Source organism: Tyto alba, unplaced genomic scaffold, assembly GCF_018691265.1.
Source record: "Tyto alba isolate M040663 unplaced genomic scaffold, T.alba_DEE_v4.0 Super-Scaffold_48, whole genome shotgun sequence".
In the NCBI taxonomy this organism is placed as follows: Eukaryota; Metazoa; Chordata; class Aves; order Strigiformes; family Tytonidae; genus Tyto; species Tyto alba.
The window spans coordinates 2602522-2623351 of record NW_024881324.1 but is presented as its reverse complement, the minus strand read 5'-3'; the positions used below and the strand labels follow the sequence as shown (position 1 = coordinate 2623351).

The following is a 20830-nucleotide window of genomic DNA, read 5'->3' as shown; positions in this document are numbered from 1 at the left end:
GAACTTTGACTAAACTGTATAAAAATCACATTAACCTGTTTCTGTGTTGAGAAATAGAGATGATTAGCTGTTATTGTAAAAACACAGACAAACGTAACTTGAACGTGACCCCCTGGAGCTCGTCTAGTCCAGACCCCTGCTCGGAGCAGGGCTAGCTCCAGTTAGATCAGCCTGGCCAGCTGGATTTTGTAAAACCCCGAGTTTTTAAGGGGTGTGCACAGACTGATTTTGCTGAGTAACAGTATCTGTTGGGTCAGGGCTGCATCCTGGAACGTCTCCCGGTTGTCACCGCCGCTGGCAGCAGGGACACAGTGAGTGCAGCTGCTCAGGTTAGGCATTACAACATGTAGCTGTGAAGGAGATTAGCAGTTCTAGTTAGAAGAAGGCTTTCTAGTTAAAGCAATTTATCAGACTTACTCAAGTGGTTATTCAAGTAGTGATAAGTACTGTCACCTATGAAGTACCCTAATACCTGGATTAGGTTACTTAGTACTCTTTTTTTATTTTTTTTCCTCTGTCACCACAGTCTTGCTGACTTTCTCTTTTCTTGCTCACCTAATGCCACAATACAGAGCCTTCATGTTTTCAGAACTCCTATATGTAAATATATATCTCTTTACATTACAAATACGTGATCTCTCAAACATTCAAGTCAGCATTCCCTTTGCATTGCTAGAAACGCTAGCGTACACTTTAAACAACCCAAGAGGGCAAGGAATGGTAAGGTATGGCTGTTTGAGTTCAGACAGGTGGTTCACATGAGAAAAAGCTGCTTCGATTACTGGAGAGTTCTATAAATCTGACCTTTTTTTTTTTTTTTTCTCCTCCCCCTACCCCTCCAGCCTTTTTTATAAAGAGAGCACGAAACAAAAGTCAGCATCTATGCAGAGCAGAGAAGCATTAGAGATCTGCTACAACTCTAATCTAATTACTAGATTTCTAATCTAAGAGATTAAAATCCGGGTTTGACACTGTCAGTCATCCTTAAAGTATCCATGTGCTCCTTTTTTCAGACCAAACAGGGCTTGCTGGTCAGTCAGCATGTCAGATTACATTTTAATGGGGCTATGAGAAGAAAATCCCTCAGAAATCTGCTAAAAAAAGTGTTGTGTGACACCTTGCAAATTTGATTCATGTAATCTACCTGGATTGCCCAGAATTCTATTTGTTAAGGTCCTGTACCAGCAGTCTCAAAAGAAACAAAGCTACAGTGAGATAGTAAGGATGGATTTCTTGCAGCTAAAGCTAGAAGAGAGAACAGAACAGAATGACCAGAAGTCACAAGGGCAGTATTTTCTGTCGGTGTCTGTAGTGTTCAACACATCCAGAAGTGACCTGGAAAAAAGGTGCAAAACCTTTCAGGTGTGGCAGTCCTTAAACAGACTGAGCATCTACAGCCAAATCATTGCTTGTCAGATCCAGATAGCAGAACAGCGATAAGAACTTCAGGAAAAAATTCTATTTACCTGGTAGTTACGTGGCAATCTGGAAATGCCCCACGTTCCCACGTGTACAGACATACCTCTGTCTTCACAAAGCCGTAGCTCTTCATTTCTGGTGGCCCTTGGAGCAGGTTCTGGGGAGGTTAAGGAGGGCCAGCTGGTAGGGCTGCTCTGCCTCTGGTTTCTCAGCGTGGGAGTACAAGCAGCTGCAACAGATAACCATTTCTCACCATGCATATCGAAACCGTGGTTAATTTAAGTAGTAAATCACCTTTTCCCTTTCTTCCTTTCACTTTTTTAATGCATTTTGGGGGGTGGCTTTGGGGAGTTTTTTAGAATCATTGACTCATTTTTTAGAATTATGTCTTAGAATCACTGCGTCATCTAGTTTTTTGGCTAGAGATTAGAACCGAGTAGTCTAGTGGCTGAAACAAATTGTCTGGCACGACATCAGGTTATTAAAACTGAAGAGGAGAAATGTAATTTCGCATAATACCACATCACCCATGAAGTTCTTTGTTTTCTTCCAGGTAACAAATAAAAAGCCTATAACAGTACTTGACATACTTGAAAAAATCCGCCTGCATGTCTCCGTGCCGCAGTGTGATGTGTTTGGATACTTAAGCATAGAATCCGAAATTGTGATTCTCATCATTCCTGTGGATCAGAACCCCAAACCACTGCAGGTAGACAATGTCATTATTTTGTTTACACAGCGTGGATTTACTTCATTTTTTTTATGTGCATACTTTACTATTTTCAGTACAGCCATTTTAAAATTGTGTGGTTTTCTCTGTACTGAATAACATGGGGATTTCTCTAGTGACTCAAATCTAAATAGCTAGTATTATGGATGGTAAAATGTGTCTTGAGAATGCTGCTTTTCTGCTAAGAGGCTTTTGAGTGTGGGTAACTAGAGCAGGGGGGGAAGTGAAGGAAGGCCAAGGATAGAGAAGTATTTTGGGGTTTAAATTAATAAATGCAGAAGGCTCGACTTCCTCTGGCTAAAATAACAGAAAACTACAAACTGATGAAAATAGTTCAATTACTGAATGACCACTTAATATAATAAATGCATACTTGTGCATGAAATGGTACTCCTTTGTCTCCACTGTCAGGGTTAAAAGTAGACTGAAATAGATGTGAAATTAGGCTGAAGCACAGCAGACGTATTGATACCATATTCATGCATTGTGCGTGTCTTGATGCTAAGCAGTATTTCACACCAGAGAGGATCTGCTAATATTCTGAGACCATCCGGGTTTTGATATTCCTTTCCACCTTATGGTAAAAAGATCCCAAAATGCTCTTATGACCTTAAAAAGGAAATAACAGTCCAACAAGCTGCCCAGCTTGCTGTGTCATAGCTAGTTCACGCTAGCGAACAAGAACCTAATGCTCACAGTACTAAACTCTAAAGGTAAACAGACAAATGCAGCTCAAAACTCTTACAGCATTTTCTTAGGAGCAGTTCAGAGCAATGGGAACGAGACGTTGGATGTATTTTGCATTATTATTATCTTGGAGCCTTTGCTTCATTTTTACTCTCTGTTTGTTAACCTGTGCAAGACCAGCAAGGATATCTTCTTCCTATTAAGAGGAACATCGTTCCTTGCCATTTTATGGTTGTTTCTAATAGTGTTGCCTGGCCCTGCTGACAGCACTTTCAATGAAGTCCCTTGGCAGACTGGGTGCTCTGACCGGTTCATTCTGTTACCCGACATGTCGATGTGTCCTAGTGTAAAAGGAAGGATTTAGCTTTGAAAGGGAAGGGGAGAGAAAACCTGCCCCACCGTCTCTCTCTTAACTTTTACAATACAAACAGAATTCAGGCAGGTTCGTTTCCTTGTGGTTTATTTTATACTGATGGCTGCTTGCCACTTCCACTTGAATTCCGCTGTCTCGTTTTGCATGCTCAGTATGGTTTCTGGGGTGGGCTAAAGTTATGGTACAGAGTGAGGGGACGGAATCCCTGCCGTAAACTTTGCAAGCTGCAGTGTCTAATCGGGGAGCTGTTGCTCAGGCAGATATATTGTGTGTATTTTGCTTGCCCGTGCTACTGGAGCCAACCCTGTTACGTCCAACTCGGCTCCAGCTTGCCTCCTCCTTTAGCAGAAACAGCCCAAAAATGTTACCAGGACTTAGGAAACAAGGCGTGGGGCCTTGCCAACCTAGCCCGCCCGCGCTCCGTCTGCAGCACGTGCTGTCAACTGCTCAGCTGCTGTCACCGCTGCTCCCGCGGAGAGGAGGACTCTGATTTCAGAGGGGCCACCTCAAGCCAGCGAGGAGCCGCTCGTCCCACTGGGGACGGCCGTTGCTGAGCTAGAAGTTCCTCAACTTTCAAAGCTTTGGGCCTCCAGATACTACGTTAAAACCTGCCGCGGTTTGAAGCCGGCCAGCAGCCAAACACCCCGCAGCCGCTCGCCCACCCTCCCCACAGCCAGGGATGGCAGAGGGAACCGGAGGGGTAAAGGGAAACTCGTAGGTTGAGGTAAAAACAGTTTAATAATTGTCATAAAATAATAGCAACAATAGAAAGGCCAAACGGGCAGTGCACAATGCGATTGCTCACCACCCACTGCCTGATACGCCAACCTGCTCCCGGACAGTGATCCTGAAATGCCAAGTTCCTGGAAGCAAGAGAGAACCCCTTCCTTCCCAGGCACCCCCCTATATACCGAGCAGGACGTTCCATGCTATGGAATATTTCACTGCCCAGTTTGGGCCCAGTGCTCTGGCTGTGCTCCCTCCCAGCCTCTTGTGCACCCGCACCTGGGCAGGACACGGGGAGGTGGAGAGTCCTTGAAATCTCAGCGACAACTGAAACCATCAGTGTATTGTCAGCACTCTTCTCATCCCAAACCCCATACTGAATCCAAAGCACAGCACTATTGTAGCTACTAAGAAGAAAAAGTAACTCTACCCTAGCCAAAACCAGGACAAAACTTCACCAGAGGCAGCTTCCAAAGCTGTTCAAGAGATGGTACTAAATTGATTCCCTGGGTTGCAGGAGCAGGTGGAAAAAAGGGATTTTCCCACATCAGTTCATCATTGTCATCATGGCAGTGGGGGAATAGAAACCTGGGTTTTCGCAGGTTTTCCTATTACTTCCATTCTTCTCTTCCCTTCTTAGAAAATAAATCAGTTTGTCCTGATTTGGAAGTAAAAGCCCAATAAGTAGAAAATCCTGATTTTTTCACTGTTGCAGACTCTAGGTCACTGTCTTGATCAATCAGGAAGTCAGTCCTCAATTTTAGAGGTACTTACTTTAGTTATAATTTACTGTGAGCTTTTTGGCATCAACATTTAAAACACATCACCCAGGATAACTTGTATGTGGCTTCCCTCCTTCCCTTTTGCTGCTATTCAGGGCTTCCACAGTGTCGTGGTTTGGGCCCGGTCAGCAGCCAACCCCCGCAGCTGGTCACCCTCCCTTCCCCCTCCCCACCTGGGAATGGGCACAAGGGGATCAGAGGGGTGAAGGGAGACTCGCAGGCTGAGATAAGAACAGTTAAATAATGGCAATAAAACGAGAACAATAACGATGATGGAGGAAAACAAAAATAAATATATAAACAGGCAATGCAATTGCTCCCCACCCGCTGACCAACCCCCAGCCCGTTCCCGGCCAGCGACCCCGAGATACCAAGATCCCACAGTCGCAATCCTGGAAATGAGAGAGAGAGAGAGCTCCTTCCCAACCACCCCTCCTCTATACAGTGAGCACGACGTTCCATGATATGGAATATTTCACTGGCCAGTTTGGGTCTGGTGGTCTGTCCGTGCTCCCTCCCTGCTCCCTGTGCCCTTGCGCACGGGCAGGACAGGGGGAGTCGGAGAGTCCTTGGAGTCTCGGTAGCAGCTGAAAACACCAGTGTGCTATCAGCATCCTTCTCATACCAAACCCAAAGCTAAATCCAAAACACAGCACTCATCTAGTCCCTGAAAAGGAATATTAACTCTATTCCAGCCCAAACCAGGACACACGGTAATTTTTTTAATACCAAAGTGTGTGGTAAGACCACCAATATGTTTTCTAAGGAATATTCCCCAAAATTATGTCTTATGTGCTGGTGGGAGAACTCAGATTTTCTTTCTTGAATTTTGCTATCTAGCAACATTTTTGCATTGGTATTTTACATGGCAAGAAGAGAAATAACAACTTTTTTTTTTTTTCTTAGATTGAAGCTTGCAATAAAGAAGCAGAAAAGATCGAGTCGCTGATAAATTCAGACAGTCCAACATTAGCATCACACGTGCCGCTGTCAGCTCTAATTGCATCTCAAGTACAAGTTTCGTTTAGCATTTCTTCTCCTTCTGTTAAAGTGGTGCCTGTTCCACACTCCCTGTTCGTAAGCCTTTTATTCACCTTCTCAGCATTAATATATTATATATAACTGCTTAGAAAATATGCATGAGTATTGCGGCGGTTTATATTGTGAAGGACATTCAGAATTGTTGATCACTGAACCAGAAAACAAAAACTGTCGAAGATTTGATAAACTAATGTTTCTCAATGAAGAACTAAAAGTATTTGGAATAATGTGAAAAGATGATTCTTTTATTCAGTACTGGCCAGATGACTGTTTCAGCACAATTAGCTTGTTTTCCATTGGTCTTGGAAACATAAAAGTGCCCTGGAAGGTTCTGACATTATGGATTTATGATTTTTGTGAGAAAGGATCTTAAAGGGTTTCAGGGTTTTTTTCAGCAATGAACAAAACAGTGTTTTGAGTTTATTGAAGAATGTTAATTTTATGTTATTCAGATGTGTCGCGGTGACAACAAAAAGCATGCACCTATTTGAAACATCATTTTTGGAAGAAACAAATTGCTGCTACTTAATTACCTTACCAAAAATTTAAGAGTTTATTCTCATGTAAATATGCTTTCGTATTTTATTATGAAGAAAACTAACTAGCCCAGGGCCTATTTCAGTAGACGTCTTTACTTGGACTAGTGAAGATTTGCAGGATGTTGGGCCTAATGCTTGTAAGATGACAATCAAGCTCTATACTATTACCTGACTTCAATGAAGAAATATGTTCTTTTTATAGTTGTGTACATTTCAGAATCTCATATTGGATGCAAAATTATAAAGAATCTCAGTATCTATATTTAAGTGCCATTTAAAATATTGCAGTATTTGCATGTTATCTAATGAAATTTTATACTTTAAATGTTTATACAAACAGTATGTTTTATTACTTATTGTATTTTATGCACCTGACCTTAGTCTACATGAAGTATTTTATATCAGTATTACGATAGCCAACTTTTGAAGTATATACAGAAGAACTTATTTTTGCCAAAATTCTGAACTTTGAAAGAAAGCACTGAAAACTTTTTGAACATGTATGTTGTTGTAGCGTGTTTGTAGCAGTTATTTTCTGCTAAATCTTTTAAATGCAAAAGTATTAAAGCTTTTTATTTTAATAAAACACTGTCACGTGTCCTTCTATGCATGCAATTTTATAGAGCTCTGCAATACAGCATACATTTTTCTTTCTCTCTCAGGTCAACACCTAAGACTAACCGCAGTCACATACGTTCACAACTCTCACAGTTTAACGTTTCCAAAGAGAGGGCGTTTCAGGGGGGTTGAGGGTGAGGGGTTTTACCAAACCTCTGTCACTCGCAGGTAGGTTGATGCTGTGAGCGTCGGGCTCGGTTCACGATCGAAGAACGTGGATGTCTTTAAGGGACGGACCCTCTTGGGTGCCAGTCACCGTCTGGTTTGATTGGGAAGAGAATTCTCTCACCTACCGCTGGAAATCTGCACAAACCTTGAGGACAGAACTACTGACTTAACCTATACCTAAACTTTTAAGGCTCAACCTCCCCCGCAGCAAACTGCGTGGCTGGGTGTGTGTACGTTCAAGCTGACGGAATAAGTCTCTTTGAAACCCCCACTGTTTGCTTTTCTTTCTCGTTTGTCTCTTAATGAGGGAAGAGCACTTTTATAGTTTAAGTGCGGTTGTACTCTGTACATCGTTTCTGAGTACTTCTGGTAGCTGAGTACAAATGCAGGAAACCTTTGGCAACATTCTTGCCAGAGATGTGCCAGGAAGACTCGCGCACGTCATCATCGAAGTCTCAATGCAAAAAACTTGTTGTATATGTTGATAATATATCTGTTTCTGAAATTTCTTCTGTGGAGGCCTTAGAAACTTGGACACGAGTATTATGAAGGCATTTGAAAAGTTTTTTGAACTGAAATGCCTTAGATGATCTCCCCAGAAACTGCCTGCAATTCAGATGGTGTATTGAATTCCTTATTTTTTCCAAATCATTAACAAGTATCTCTTCAACATGTAGCCTGTTAGCTTGCTTAGGCTTTAGCTGAAGCAGTCTGCTGCCTATTAAAATGAATTCTGTCTTAAGAAAATACATACATATGTGCCACACTGGAAAAATCAGTTAAGAGCTTAAAACCATGCCTTTTGGGGAACCAGAATATATAGTGATTTTTATTTTTTTTTTTACACCTGTGAAGACTTTCTTCAATGCAAGGTAATACCAAAAAGTTGCCTCAATTTGTATGATCAATCTGGAAAAAGCAGAATTTAAGCCCATAGATATTTTACTTCACATGTGAGCGTCCAGTACTTGCTAGAAAAGGGTGAAGATTTTGAGTGGTTATGTTGAATATGTACAGAACCAATGAGATGTTGTATAATCCTAAATTCTTGAACATAAGTCCAGCATCCGAAGTGTACAGGGCTCATGTTCTTCTTGCTGGATGACAGGAAATACTTCAGTATTTTCTAGGTTTTCTCAAGACCTTGGACTACCTCAGAGGAATGAAGAAACTATTTACTTACAGGTTTTGAATTTAATTAACCAAGAGAAAAGATGGAAGAAACTGAGCCCAGTTTCACTTGCGAGTTACAAAAATCAAACCTAATGGGAACGAGGCTGATGGAGGTTTCCGATGGGGTTTCCATGTAAGTGTTAAAGCTGCTCTGTCACCATCTGTGTGGAAATCTGGGTTCACTTCAGGAGGAATGGAGACAGCAGACGGGCACTTCAAAGCAGCACAAGCCTGTTTGTTGCTTTTATAACAGGGCCCAGCTGAAACATTTACGAAATGTTATTTGCTCGTCTGCTGGAAACCAGAGTTCATGTCAATAATTGGCTCCAGAGAGATGCTTCAGTTCTGGTTTTGTTTGGCTCTTCTCAACAGGGCGGCAGGGAAGCGGCGATGCCGGCAGTGCCCAGTCCTACAGCCCTGGGAGTGGATCAGCCACGGGGGCAAATAGCAGAGCAAAGAAGAGCACGAGATTTCTGGCTTAAACTTCCTGCACATTTTGAGTCTGCCGGGAGCTGGGATCTCTGAATCTCAGAGAAGGTAACAGTCGGGTCTGTGGCAGGGCATGAAATCGGCGCCTGGAGCCGCAGCATCGCTTCGTTGCCCCGCTCTTCTTTCGTGCTCTAGCTTGATGCTGCTCTGCCCTTTGTCAGAACTTGGGGGTTTGCATGTGCGTATCTTGACTGAAAGGTAAAGCGTTATTTATAAATCCTTACTGAGTTTTAGGACACTTTTCCAGGTCTCCCTTTCACACATAACAAAGTATATTTCAAAACTTTTCAACACCGTCGCTATTTCTAGGGAGCTCTGGGAGCGTTTGCGTGAGCAAATATACGTAGGGAGTGCTTTGTAAGACTGTGGCCTGGATGTTTCACATTTGATGTCTGGACTGTAAGGTGACCCTCTAGTCAAATGAGTCCTCAAAAGAAGCAGCATTGGGAAAAAAGATTGAGCTGCATTGTGGGTTAACCCCAGCAGGCAATTAAGCACCACACGGCCCCTTGCTCACTCCCCCCACTTCCACCCAGTGGGATGGGAGAGAGAATTGGGGAAAAAAGGAAAAGTCAAATTCGTGGGTTGAGATAAAGACAGTTTAATAGGGCAAAAAAAGAAGGCAGAATTATGATTATAATAATAATAATAGAATATACCAAACAAGCAATGCACAATACAATTGCTCACCACCAGCTGACCCCTGGCCAACTCCCCCCAGTCTCCATACTGGGCATGACATCATACGGGATGGAATACCCCTCTGGCTCCTTCGGGTCCTGGCTGTGTCCCCTCCCAGCTCCTCGTGCCTGGCAGGGCAGTACCAGAAGCTGAAAAATCCTTGACTTAGTCTAAACCTTGCTCAGCAACTAAAGCATCAGTGCGCTATCAACACTCTTCTCATCCTAAATCCAAAACCCAGCACTGTGCCAGCTACTAGGAAGAAAATTAACTCTGTGCCAGCCAAAACCAGGACAATATCAGACAGTAAAATGCTTAAAAAGTAAAAGCTCTTGTAAAAGGGTGAGGTTTTTTTCCTTGCAGTACCTAGGACATAAAGGAAAATAAAAAATAAAGGATAGCCTTTCCTGAGGATGCCAGAACTCACGAAACAATGCAGTAACCTTATCATCACCTCAGTAAAGAAATGTTAACCTGACGTTTTTCATTAGATGATCAGAAGTGTGCTCTTCAACATATATATATATATATATATATAAGCACAGCTCTGATTACTATACATAGGTATACATAACATATCGATGAACCTAGAAATGACTTTCCAGTTTGTTGTATTAGCAGATACCTGTTAATCAGATCTCAGTCTATGCTTAAAACAGACTAAATCCGTTCTTCCCCCGAAGCATTCCCTGATTTGCCTTCCTCAACGCTGGTTTCTGCTTCCTTGGGCCCCGTCCAGCAGGACAGTAACCTGAGCCAGAGGGTGCTGACGGTTCTGTAGCAATGACAGTACTTAATAATCCTACAGATTCTTGCTGTAAAGAGCCACCTTGGTGTTTTGGCAAACGCTTTCTGTTGGACGTGGTAAGGTTTCTCAGTTTACTTCTTTGTGCTTGGAGCTCAGCGTCAGCTGCAATGCAGGCAAAGGTTTTCAATCCGTTTTTTCAGTTCTGATTCTCCTCGTAAGCTTCTCTTCTTCTAAAGCACTTCTGAGTAATCCTAGTGGGTTCAGTGATTTAATTTGCAGGTTAGGATACGCAGCAGAACAGGAGTTTTTTTGCAAAGCCTTCTGCTGGTGTGGCAGCTTTGAAATTAAAGCCTGCTCTTCAGCTCGGTCAGCTACAATTCTGCCCTGTTCACTGGCAGTGGAATGAGTCGATGGGTTATTACTACTGTTTGGTGTATAGATTTACTTTTCAAGCCATTTTTGAACTGCAGCAGCAGGAGTAACATCCATAAATATACATAAAGATATATTCACATGCACATACATACCTCCACATACATACACACCGATATATACGTGCAGATGTGTATAAACATAGTTATCTCACAGTGCCCTGTATCAGGCTCTGTATCAGCCTCTTCAGGAAGAGCACATGTGGCCATTGTAGAGAATTTAGCAATTTATTTTAGTAAAGAATCCAGATGCTGGGGGTCAATACTTCTAAGCTCGGATTTCAAGCACAAACGGCAACCCACCAAAGATGCAGAATCAAACTGTTTGATGTCTTACGCCACCCAGACACGGTGTTGACTGGTTATATGCATGCAAAAAAGGTGAAAAAGCTGTCTCTGCATTGTTGCATTTTTCAAGCACGCCCACCCGCAGCAGTTCTTTTTGTCCTTGGAGTTTGCAACACCCCGGTCAGGGCAGGAGGAGCAGCTTCCAAATACCAGCACGAGTGCTGCTGTTAGTCAGGAGCAGCCGCCGACCCCCAGCCGGGACTCGGTTCCTCCGGCATAAGAAAGTAAGTTTAAATATTTGCAGCCCTTAATTCTGTGCAGAAAGTGAGCTGTCACCAGCGACGGCTGAGCGCGACCTTCACCCGGACCAGAAGTGGCCAGAAAACAAGACAGGGCGAGCAGCCGGCCGGGTTTCTGTGCTGGAAGACAAACGGTGTCACGGACGCGTTCTCCATGCACGCGTTTAAATCAGTCGAGTTGTGCAGTTTGCTTTTTTTAAAAGCTGTGAAGCAGCAACGTACACTGGATCAGCATCTCACGGCTGGAGCCTTTTCTTAAGTGCTGCTCATCCCTGTAATACTGGACTTACTGCGCCCCTGAACCTCAGCTTTAAGGGCTCGGTCGAGCCCCAGGTGAAGCAAAGGAGAGACGAGAAATGCAAATTCCCATTTCAAAACCAGAAAAGAAAAGTAAAGCTATGGTATTTTGAACTCAGTTTATCTAGGTCAGGTTAGACCAGCCGTGAAGACAACGTAACTTAGGCTTTAATTTTCCCACACAATATGGAGAGGATGTGTGTCTTTGCTCCCTGAATGCTTCTAGTACAGTCTGAGACAACCTGGATCCTTAATTCCAGTGCTGGGCTCCACAGGTTTCATCAGCAGTGGTACCCTCGGCAGTTCCCAGCATGGAAATTGTCAGTGTCTGGTCAAATAACCGCAGTGTTGGATAGAATACTGGTTTGAAAGAATTTAGCCTTGGGTCGAACTGCGCTTTAAAAAAATTATCAGACGTGGCCTTCTCCGTGCAATGGAAAAGCAGTCGGTTTAGATTCCCTGTTTTCAGAAATCTCATTTGATTGAAACTTAGTTTTCCCAAAGGCACCAGATACCACCACAACACTGTAAGTTGGCATTTACAAAGCTTTTATAACTGAATTTTCTGCAGTTTGCCTTTTTTTTATTATTATTTTTTTTACTCCCCAAAAGAAAAACGTTATTTGGACTTGCTGATTATTTCTTCAGCTTATGGTTAACCTGAAGTTACGCACTCGGCACTACATAAATTATAGGCCACGTCCCTTAATCACTCCTCCTTGTTGCCTGTGTGCTTTGTTGCAGCACAGCGAAGACTATGGGCACAGCTGGAAAAGTCTGGAGAGTTGCTCATAGGGTTCGTTACAGTCATTTTAAGAATATGAAAACAGATGGATATCTCTTTTTTTTTCATATTCTTGGAAGCTTTCCACAATTCCTATCATCACGTAGCTCCCCACCATCATTTTCAGCTTATTTGTGTGGTTTTCCATTACTTGCAGTAGCCGTGACTTGAACATTTACTTGCCAGCACAAACGAACCTTTCTTACACAGCACTTAAAAAATTACAAAAAACTTTGCCTCTGTAGTTTTTACAGCAATTTAGAGAAAGCTGCTCTTTACAAGCAGATGTAGTAAGATTTTGACCTTCTCTTCAGCAGAGCGCCCTCCTCTGATGAAAACACAACTGTGTGTGCTCCACCACTTTGTCTTACAGGAGTTAACTAACCTGATGTTACAGCACAATTAACAGATATCCCCCTGTGTATCTGGTAGCTATGAGCACTACTTTTTCAACTGGGTGCACACTACTGTGCGCAGAAATGCTTTATTACCACAGCAGCTCTCTTCCTCTGTCCCATTCAATTAATTTGAAAACTGCAGAATATTTAACTAGCAGTAAAATACCTGTCTTACCTCCAACCTGCAACGTAAGCTTGTGTGTTAGCACTGCTAGCGCACCTGTGGTTGCACGACACGGCGTAGTCCACTGTTGAATCCCACACTGCAAGTCATGAATTAAGTTCTCCAAGTTGGTTTGTGTTATTTTTTTCCTTTTTTTTTTTTTCCACAACTTTCTGTTTGAATTCTGGTGCCAGGTGTAACTTCCCCTGTTTATGATACGCTGTAAAAAAAAGGAGCTGAGTTAGCTATTCGAACTCCCTGCTAGTGTTTACCTCAACCCAACTAGAAATCCACAATGTATTTAAAACATGGTATTGCAGTAACAGGTACCTACTTCTTCTGTGTAGTACCAGGTTTGCCCTCATTATTTTACAACTAATGACCACCACGGTAGTAACAGGCTATATAGAGTTGTGACTCTGAGCACCCCAGTCACACTCTCACCCACATTTAGCACTTCAGTCAAAGCCAGTGAAATTAAGGTCTTGAATCATATCGTGAAATATATCATGAAATCCTGCTTTTCTAGCTTTGGAAGGTTGCAACAGGAGGAACCGTACAGGCAGGAAGAGGCAGCGGAATGAAACCCTGTAGCAGATTGCTTATTACAAAGGCCAACAGAAAAAAAAAAAAGAGACAGCGACTATTCCCACCCACGGGTGCTGTAACGGGTTGCAGGGCAGGATGGGGAGCAGAGTTACAGGTCCCCTGGGGCCAGTTAGGTGTGGGGACAAAACAGGTAACGCCCGTCTTGATTGCAACAATACCGAATTAGGTTACTCCGTTATTTTGTCGTTTCCTCCCTAGGGGTTGCCGTTTCGCAAGCCTGAGGTGAGCGTCTCCTTCTGATCACCAAACGCTTTCCTGTAGCAGAGCTGAACCTGCAGTTGGGTTAACCTGCCAGCCGTTCAGCTAGGCAAACCACAGGGGTCTGCAGCAGAACTAGCCACCTGCGGTTCCCGTACTGCCCACGGAGAGAAATCAGCATGTTCAGGATGAGTCCTCTGAAGTATTTTAAACACGTGTTGTGGGGAAAGGAAGACTGCGCCCTAGGAGTGCCTGCTCTGGTCAGAGGAGAGCTGTTCTCACTGATCCGAGGAACATGGGGCATCACCTCAACAGTGGCACGTGTAACCAGGATGCTTTCCGTTATTCTTAGAACAATTTTTAGCCAGGTTTAAGCGTACTCAAAATTATGCATGGGCCTGATTACAAATCCGGTAATACGCATCCATCACGTTCCGGGAGAGAAGTTTCTCTTGGCAAGTGTTTAAAAAACTTCAGAGGCAGACAGCATGGGAGTGGGCAAGGGCCAGAGACTCGGGAATTCTCTTTGAACTTTTCACATCCTTGTTACTGTGTCCAGGATACGTGTATTACAGAAGCACTGCTTGAAGCACAAAATGTCACCGTTACTGCGACTCTTCTTGCTGTGATGGTGTAGCTCATGGTCCATTATACCTCATATTCATTTTCTGTAATGCAGGTAGAAGCAGCACACTCACACTTGCACTCAACAAGTAAATAAAATAAAATAGAAAATACCCACAATAATAATCAGACTGAGTTAACATCACTGGCACAAACTCTGGAAATTAACCAATTATTCAGTACTTGCTCTCAAAGCCATAATAAAATTTCCAAAACTGAATAGCTCACCTGTGTTTCCCTTGCCCAACGGTGTTGTACGTCAGACACGAACTGGGCCAGATGAAGAGAAAGGCATCAACAGCGTCCACGTAGTGCCCGTGTCATCCAGCGATACTCTGATTTTTAACAGCACAGTAGATGGTTCATAGCAGATCATAGGCAGGAACATTTATTCTTAGTAAATGCATATGCAGCTGCTTCTGATCTTCGATAAAGTGCTACTGCATCCTGCAATAGACTTTTAATTACATTATTACTGATAGATGCTAGTTTTCCAGGGACACACTATCGTGGTTTGAACCCAGCTGGCAGCACCACGCCAGCTTCCCCCTGCCCAGGGGATGGAGGAGGGAATTGGAGGGGGAGACTCGTAGGCCGAGATAAAAACAGTTTAATAACGGTAATAAAATTTAAGAATAACAATAATAGAAAGCACAACTGGGTAATAAAATTTAAGAATAACAATAATAGAAAGCACAACTGGGTAAAACTGCCCATTGCTGAGTGCCAGGTATCCTGAGGAAAACTTTGAAGGGAACCAGCTACTAGATGGTTGGATTAGTCTTTCGAGTAGATCTAGCTGGGAAGGGACGTGAAGAGCAGCCAAAGAGGTTTCTACAAGTACATGAAGAGCACAAGGAAAATGTGGCCCTGCTGTGAAATGCAGCGGGGGGGGCTGGGGACACTGGGCACAGCGAAGGTCGAGGTACTCAATCAAGGCCACCTTCACCTCAGGCTTTAGTGGTAAGACTGGGCTTCAGAAATACCGGGTACCTGGGGCCAGGGGAGAGGTCCGTATCAGGAGAGGCGTAGTCAGGGCACATTTAAACAGCGTGGCCGTTCACGGGCTGGGGGAGCCGGACGCGTGAGCACAGAGGGAGCTGGCAGACGTCAGTGCGATGGAGGGGCTGGAGCATCTCACGTCTGAGGACAGGCCGAGGGAGCGGGGTCTGTTCAGCCTGGAGGGGGCTCGGGGGGGACCACACCGAACGCTACGGATGCCTGAAGGGAGGGACTGGGGACGAGGGAGCCTGGCTTTTCTCTGCAGAGCCTGCTGGTAGGACACGAGGGAACAGGCACAAAGGAGAAACCTCAAATTCCACAAGAAAACGCTTTTACCGTGAACTTGCTCAGACAGCGGCACAGGTTGTCCAGAGGGGCTGCACAGATCTTCCATCCCCGAAGATATTCAGCTCCTGATGGGACACGGTCTTGGGCTCCAGGTGACCCTGCTCGGAGGAGGGCGTTGGATTAGATGATCCGAAGAGGTCTCATCCCACCTCAACCGTTCTGTGATTCTGTAATAAAGCTCTGAGTAGCTGAAAATTAGCACTATTCAGGCTAACAGTTCTGCCCGTCTCCTTGCTTATTTTTTGTTTTTAAAATGTGGCTATTTCCAGTATCTGAAGCTCTAATCCATGCCATATTTTCTCTTTGCCAGTTAATTCCAACTCAGCAATTCCACTGCAGCAACACATATCACGTAACGAATATCAAATATCTTTGAAATGTTTTACTTTGTGCATCCAACCCACCTGTAGCCATTCCACGGCGCTGTGCTGCATCTACCAGGCAGGTATTTGACACCTTAGAAAAAAAAATGGCACCGACTCGGCAAGAAGGTTGAATCTCCCCAGTCCTTGCCTGTCAGAATAAAAATTGCTAAACATCCAGCAGCCCTCTCGACTTGAACAAAAGCTCTGTGGATTACACTTGGGGAATTCAAGCCACAATTTAGTAACAATAGCACTGTGGTTGAAGAGAGTCAAGTGAGTTGAAAATGTATTATATACGTATTAAGTATTTCTCGAAGGTACGTATTTTTCCTCATGTATTAATTATGGCCTTTCCTGCATTGTTAAATGAAAGGTCTCGCCCAAAATTCACAGGTGAGCGAAAAAGTCACAGCCATAACCCAGATGTCTCTACTTTGAACGTTTAACACCCAGATCACTTGTCTAGGGTTCAGGATGTTCACTTTGGACTCTTTGTGTTAAAGCTTTGGATTTATTTTTGGCTTCAAAATGCTAATCTCTTCATACAGAAATCCTCTCCAGAACACGTATCAATTTCTTAGGTTCGGAAATCACTGCTGTTATGTGTTCAATAACTCAAAAGACTTTTCATAGATTGTATTACTTTGATGATTTTTAACAAGACAGATCTAGTATATGCTAAGGGTCTTTTCAGAAACACTTCTGTGAACTGTAACAGGAACTGAAAGCAGTTTCTAAGTTGTATGAGGTGTTTGGCTCAGATCTATATTTCTTGAAGGCAGTACACCAAAGTTTCTGAGAAGGAATATAACTTTCCTTAAATTAAGGACAGAAATAGCTAGGTACAGTGTGGGAAACACTTATTTTGATACACTCAGGGGGACATTGTGCTCTTGTGGTTTTAAAACAAAACTTCAACTCTAAGTTTAAACATATAAATATTATGGCCAGGGCTGTGTTCCCCACGGAAATCCCATAGATGGCATCACAGCGTAAGTTTAATTACATTTCAGCTGCTTTTAATTTAGAAGGAATGCAACTGGTTGGGATTTTTTTTTTTTTTTTTCAGTTTTTTTTTCAAAAGCTAGCACTTTTCTACAGCTTCAGCCCTATCTTCTGGGCCACTTCATTCTCAGAATCAAATCTGCGTGAGCCTGATAAGTCTCTCTGGCTTTACATAAATTTACTTCCTCCTGCAGATGCCCATCGGAAAGTATTCCAGACTGCCCTAAGAATGTAATTCTTCAGTACCTAAACTGGCATGTCGCTTTCGAATGGTTTTTGAGAAGCACACCTGACATCAAAGACACATATGGATGTATTAAATTGTTACTATGGAAATGAGCCAACTCCATAAAAATAATTTTTCTCACTGACAATCTACAAAGTTAATTTAAATGGGCATTTCAACAGGTATTATAGGTATATATAATTATAGGTACATAAACACATACATACCCTCTCAAGGTTTCAATCCTTGTGAGCAAAGAAGAGAGCATTTTTAAGGTTTCTTTAAGAAAACGCTGGTTGTTCAAGGAACTCATGTACACAGACATGAAAATATAATGAATTACAGTGAATTCAGCATTACTGCCTTAATTCAGAAGAGGGGGAAAAAAACAACAAATGAGGAAACCAAGTTAGAGCTGGAGATGTCAGCCGAGAAGACCAGGAAGGACAACGGAAGCCAAAGCTTCCGCAGTGTGTCTGGCAGTGTCACAAGCTGCTGGACCATCCGCCTACCAGTCAGAAAGGACATTGCGTATTACTAGTATATTAACATCGGAATAACAACCGGTGGATGTCATCAGCATTTTCTCTCTGGTATCGGGGGCCTCCGCAAGGGCAGGACTGGGAAGACTGGTGAGGAGCCAAGGATCCCTCCCCAGCCCACGAAGCGAACGCCCTGCCCCTGCCGATGGCCACGCAGCGTCCCCCCGCTCCAGCTACGGCAAGGCTGAACTGTTGGATGAGCGAGCACCTGGCCACGACGTAGATAACCCGCTGCTGAAAAGAAAAAAGGATGTAAGTTTGAGGGGGGACACACGCCCCTGCGCTGGGCTGAGCCCACCCGGCCCTCTGCTTCTGCCTCGCAGCCCCCCCGGGTGGTCTCTGGGGGCTGCCTGCCCTGGTCGCAGCGCAAGCGGATTGTGCTTGCTCTGAAACCACCCCCCCCCAGCTACATGCACGTTGAGTCTCAGATTAAAATAGCGCCCAGCGTTATTCCCAGCCATTCTCCAGAGAAGGTCTCTCCTCCCAGGGTCCTCTGACCCAACTTCTGGAAGCCTCAGACTGCGTTGCAGAGTGCAGCTCAGACCCCTCATGGTCACGGGGTAAGGGAGGGGAAGCTGACTTGCCATACAAGCACAAACTGTATATTTTTATTTAGCCCTATGGAGGGAAGAAAAAAAAAAAAAAGAAAGAGGGGAAAAAAAAAAAAAAAAAAAAAAAATCACCTTTGCAGTGTTTATCACCCTGCTCAGGGCTTGTCACCAAGGTAGTATTTCCAGCAGAGCTTACCCCTCTTATCTCAGCTGGGTCTGGTTACTGCGTTTGTGAATTCCTTTGTCTAAAACTGCCTGTGTAAATCTTTGCCCTTTCCATTCCTTTAAAAATCCACCTCCTTCCACACACAGAGAGGAAACAGGGCAGGCCTCACCAGCTAAACATTATCTAGTAGTAACGTCACTGTAATCAAAAGGCTTTATGGCTGCAGATTTCCCAAAGAGAAATCTGTATTTCCTAGCATGATGCAAATACTCCATCTACAGCCTGAAAATCTGGCCAGCAAAAACATAAGAAGATCTAACAATCATCAGTCACAAAGTAGCACAAAGTTTTATGCAAATAACAGATCTGGAGGATAGCTCCCACTTCTTTTCCACCTACTCCAAAACCAGATACAAAGCAGATAGGAAGCGCGAAAACACCACTTTGAGGTATTTCTATGAGCAGTTTACCTCATTGCCCCAGAGGTACATGTGGCTTAGGGCAACAGCAAGAAGCACAGACACACCTCTGCTCTGAGAAAATGCCTTTTTTGTTTGTTTGTTTGTTTAAATACATCTTTTTGCTAAATTCTATACCACCACACCACATACACACACACCCCCTCCCCCCCGCCGGCTCCCAGAGCCTTAAACTGTTAATAGGTTTTTACTGTTGTTGTTCTGAGTCATCCCCTCCTCCCCCAAACTAAAGCATTCAGAATCGTATGCGCAATTTTTTGAATCATTTTTATTAGAATATTTTAACATTTTCTATTTTATAAATATGTCACCTTTTACTTCTGAGAATAATGATTTTTTTTTTGAATCATTTTTATTAGAAAGCCTCCGGACCGAGCTTTCTAATACACTTGATAAAGAACAGAAATGGCACCAGAAGAATCCAGTGGCAGAGGTCTCACCTGCAAGAACAGCCGTTGCTCTGCCCGAGGAGATGTGGCCCCCCGGCAGCCCCAGGCCCCTTCGGTGCAGCAGCTCGGCCTCGCGCCTCAAATTATGAGACTTTGGCAAAAGAAAAGTTCTGTCCCTCAAGTTCTATCAAATCAGGACAAACGCTAGAGTCTCACTACTTAGCTCAATTAAAAAATAAAAACCACAGCAGCGGCAGCGCCGGCCAGCTCGGCCTTGTGCCATGGAGGGGCTCCCCCCACGACGCTGCCCGCTCCCCCACAGCCCCCCGCCATCAAGGGACCCCCCCTGCTCCTCACCCCCCTCACTTCCCCAGGGACCCGCTCGAAGCTGCCCCCACCCGAGGCCACGGTTCGGCGAAACTCAGGCCCTCCAAACACGCCCCAGGAAGAGAAGGCGAGCGCGAGGCGCCCTCAGGTGCGGACATTTTGGCTGTCCTCTCGCAGCAGCCACCCCTCACACCGTTTTTAACAGGGAGGGCTCCCACTCCACGGCAAACCACTGCTCCTCCAGCCGAGGCGAAAACGCGCCGCCACACCCCAACCGCAGCAAGTGCCCCCAGACCTCCAGCCTGTCACCAGGCTAATCTTTTTTTTTTTTTTTTTTGCAAAAATCAGTGGGCCAGACTCCTGACAGAGGCTGCCCAGCCCTGCGCTGTGCTTGCTCCCAGCTCGTTCCTCTCGGTACTTTCTGGCACGAGGGCCCGGATGCCGTAACAGCACCCGAAATGCCGCGAGTGGGGCCTCCAGAGCAGCACTGCCCAAGATGGAGGGAGCTGCCCCGTTGGTGGGAGAAGGGGCTCACCTCCCCGCTGGCGCTGCTGCCGGGAGCCCTTGCCCACCAACAGGCGGGAAGCAGGGGCAGCCCCCCCTCCTCCCCTTCCCTACCAGGGGCAGCCCCCCCTCCTCCCCTTCCCTACCAGGGGCAGCCCCCCCTCAGCAGGAGCGCCGCTCACCTTCGTCTCGATGGCCGCTTTCCGCTCAAACCGCGCTCGGCGCTTCCGCCGCTCGCGGCCCCGCACCCGGGCGCTGGGTTCGCGGTGGGGACACTTCATCCCCTTTCTGCCACGGTCAGCACCGGCCTTGAGCAGCGGCAGCCCAGCAGGCAAACCGATGCCAGCTAACCTTTACGCACGCGTGTTTATAAATAATGGTGGTGGTGGTTTAAATCCCAGCAGTCACGTTCTTCAAATAACACACCGGCTCTTCCCTACACCAATGCTGCCTGACAGCTTTCCTTCCATTAACAAGTTTAAATAGACTTTTCACATCAAAAATAACATCAGTCTTAAAAGCTACTGTAAAATGAGCTCTTATTCCAAAATCAGCAAGCCAAGACAGAGTACACTCAGCTGTACTGCTCCTGCCCTGCCTTCCATCTCTGCTAATGCGCAGTGCCGTATGTAGGATCACTGATGACCTTACACTTCCAGCT

At 44.6% G+C, this 20830-nt stretch overlaps 1 protein-coding gene and 1 long non-coding RNA gene across 3 annotated transcripts in view; one reads left to right on the top strand and one right to left on the bottom strand.

Annotated features, from left to right (window-relative positions):
• Positions 1-6883, top strand: part of RECK (reversion inducing cysteine rich protein with kazal motifs) — a 66028-nt gene extending 59145 nt beyond the window's left edge. For both annotated transcript variants that reach the window (XM_032998918.2, XM_032998920.2), the window contains exons 20-21: positions 1973-2128; positions 5624-6883. In XM_032998918.2, coding sequence (XP_032854809.2) covers positions 1973-2128; positions 5624-5839 — 372 coding nt within the window. In that variant the 3' untranslated portion in view covers positions 5840-6883. The remainder of the gene's footprint in view (positions 1-1972; positions 2129-5623) is intronic.
• On the bottom strand, positions 1231-17955 carry LOC116963179. Its single transcript, XR_004407998.2, has 6 exons — positions 17439-17955; positions 15259-15713; positions 14494-14600; positions 12892-13054; positions 1467-1648; positions 1231-1335 (listed from the first exon to the last, which is right to left on the bottom strand). It is a non-coding gene; the product is annotated as an uncharacterized LOC116963179 (long non-coding RNA).
• Positions 17956-20830: the final 2875 nt, after the last annotated feature.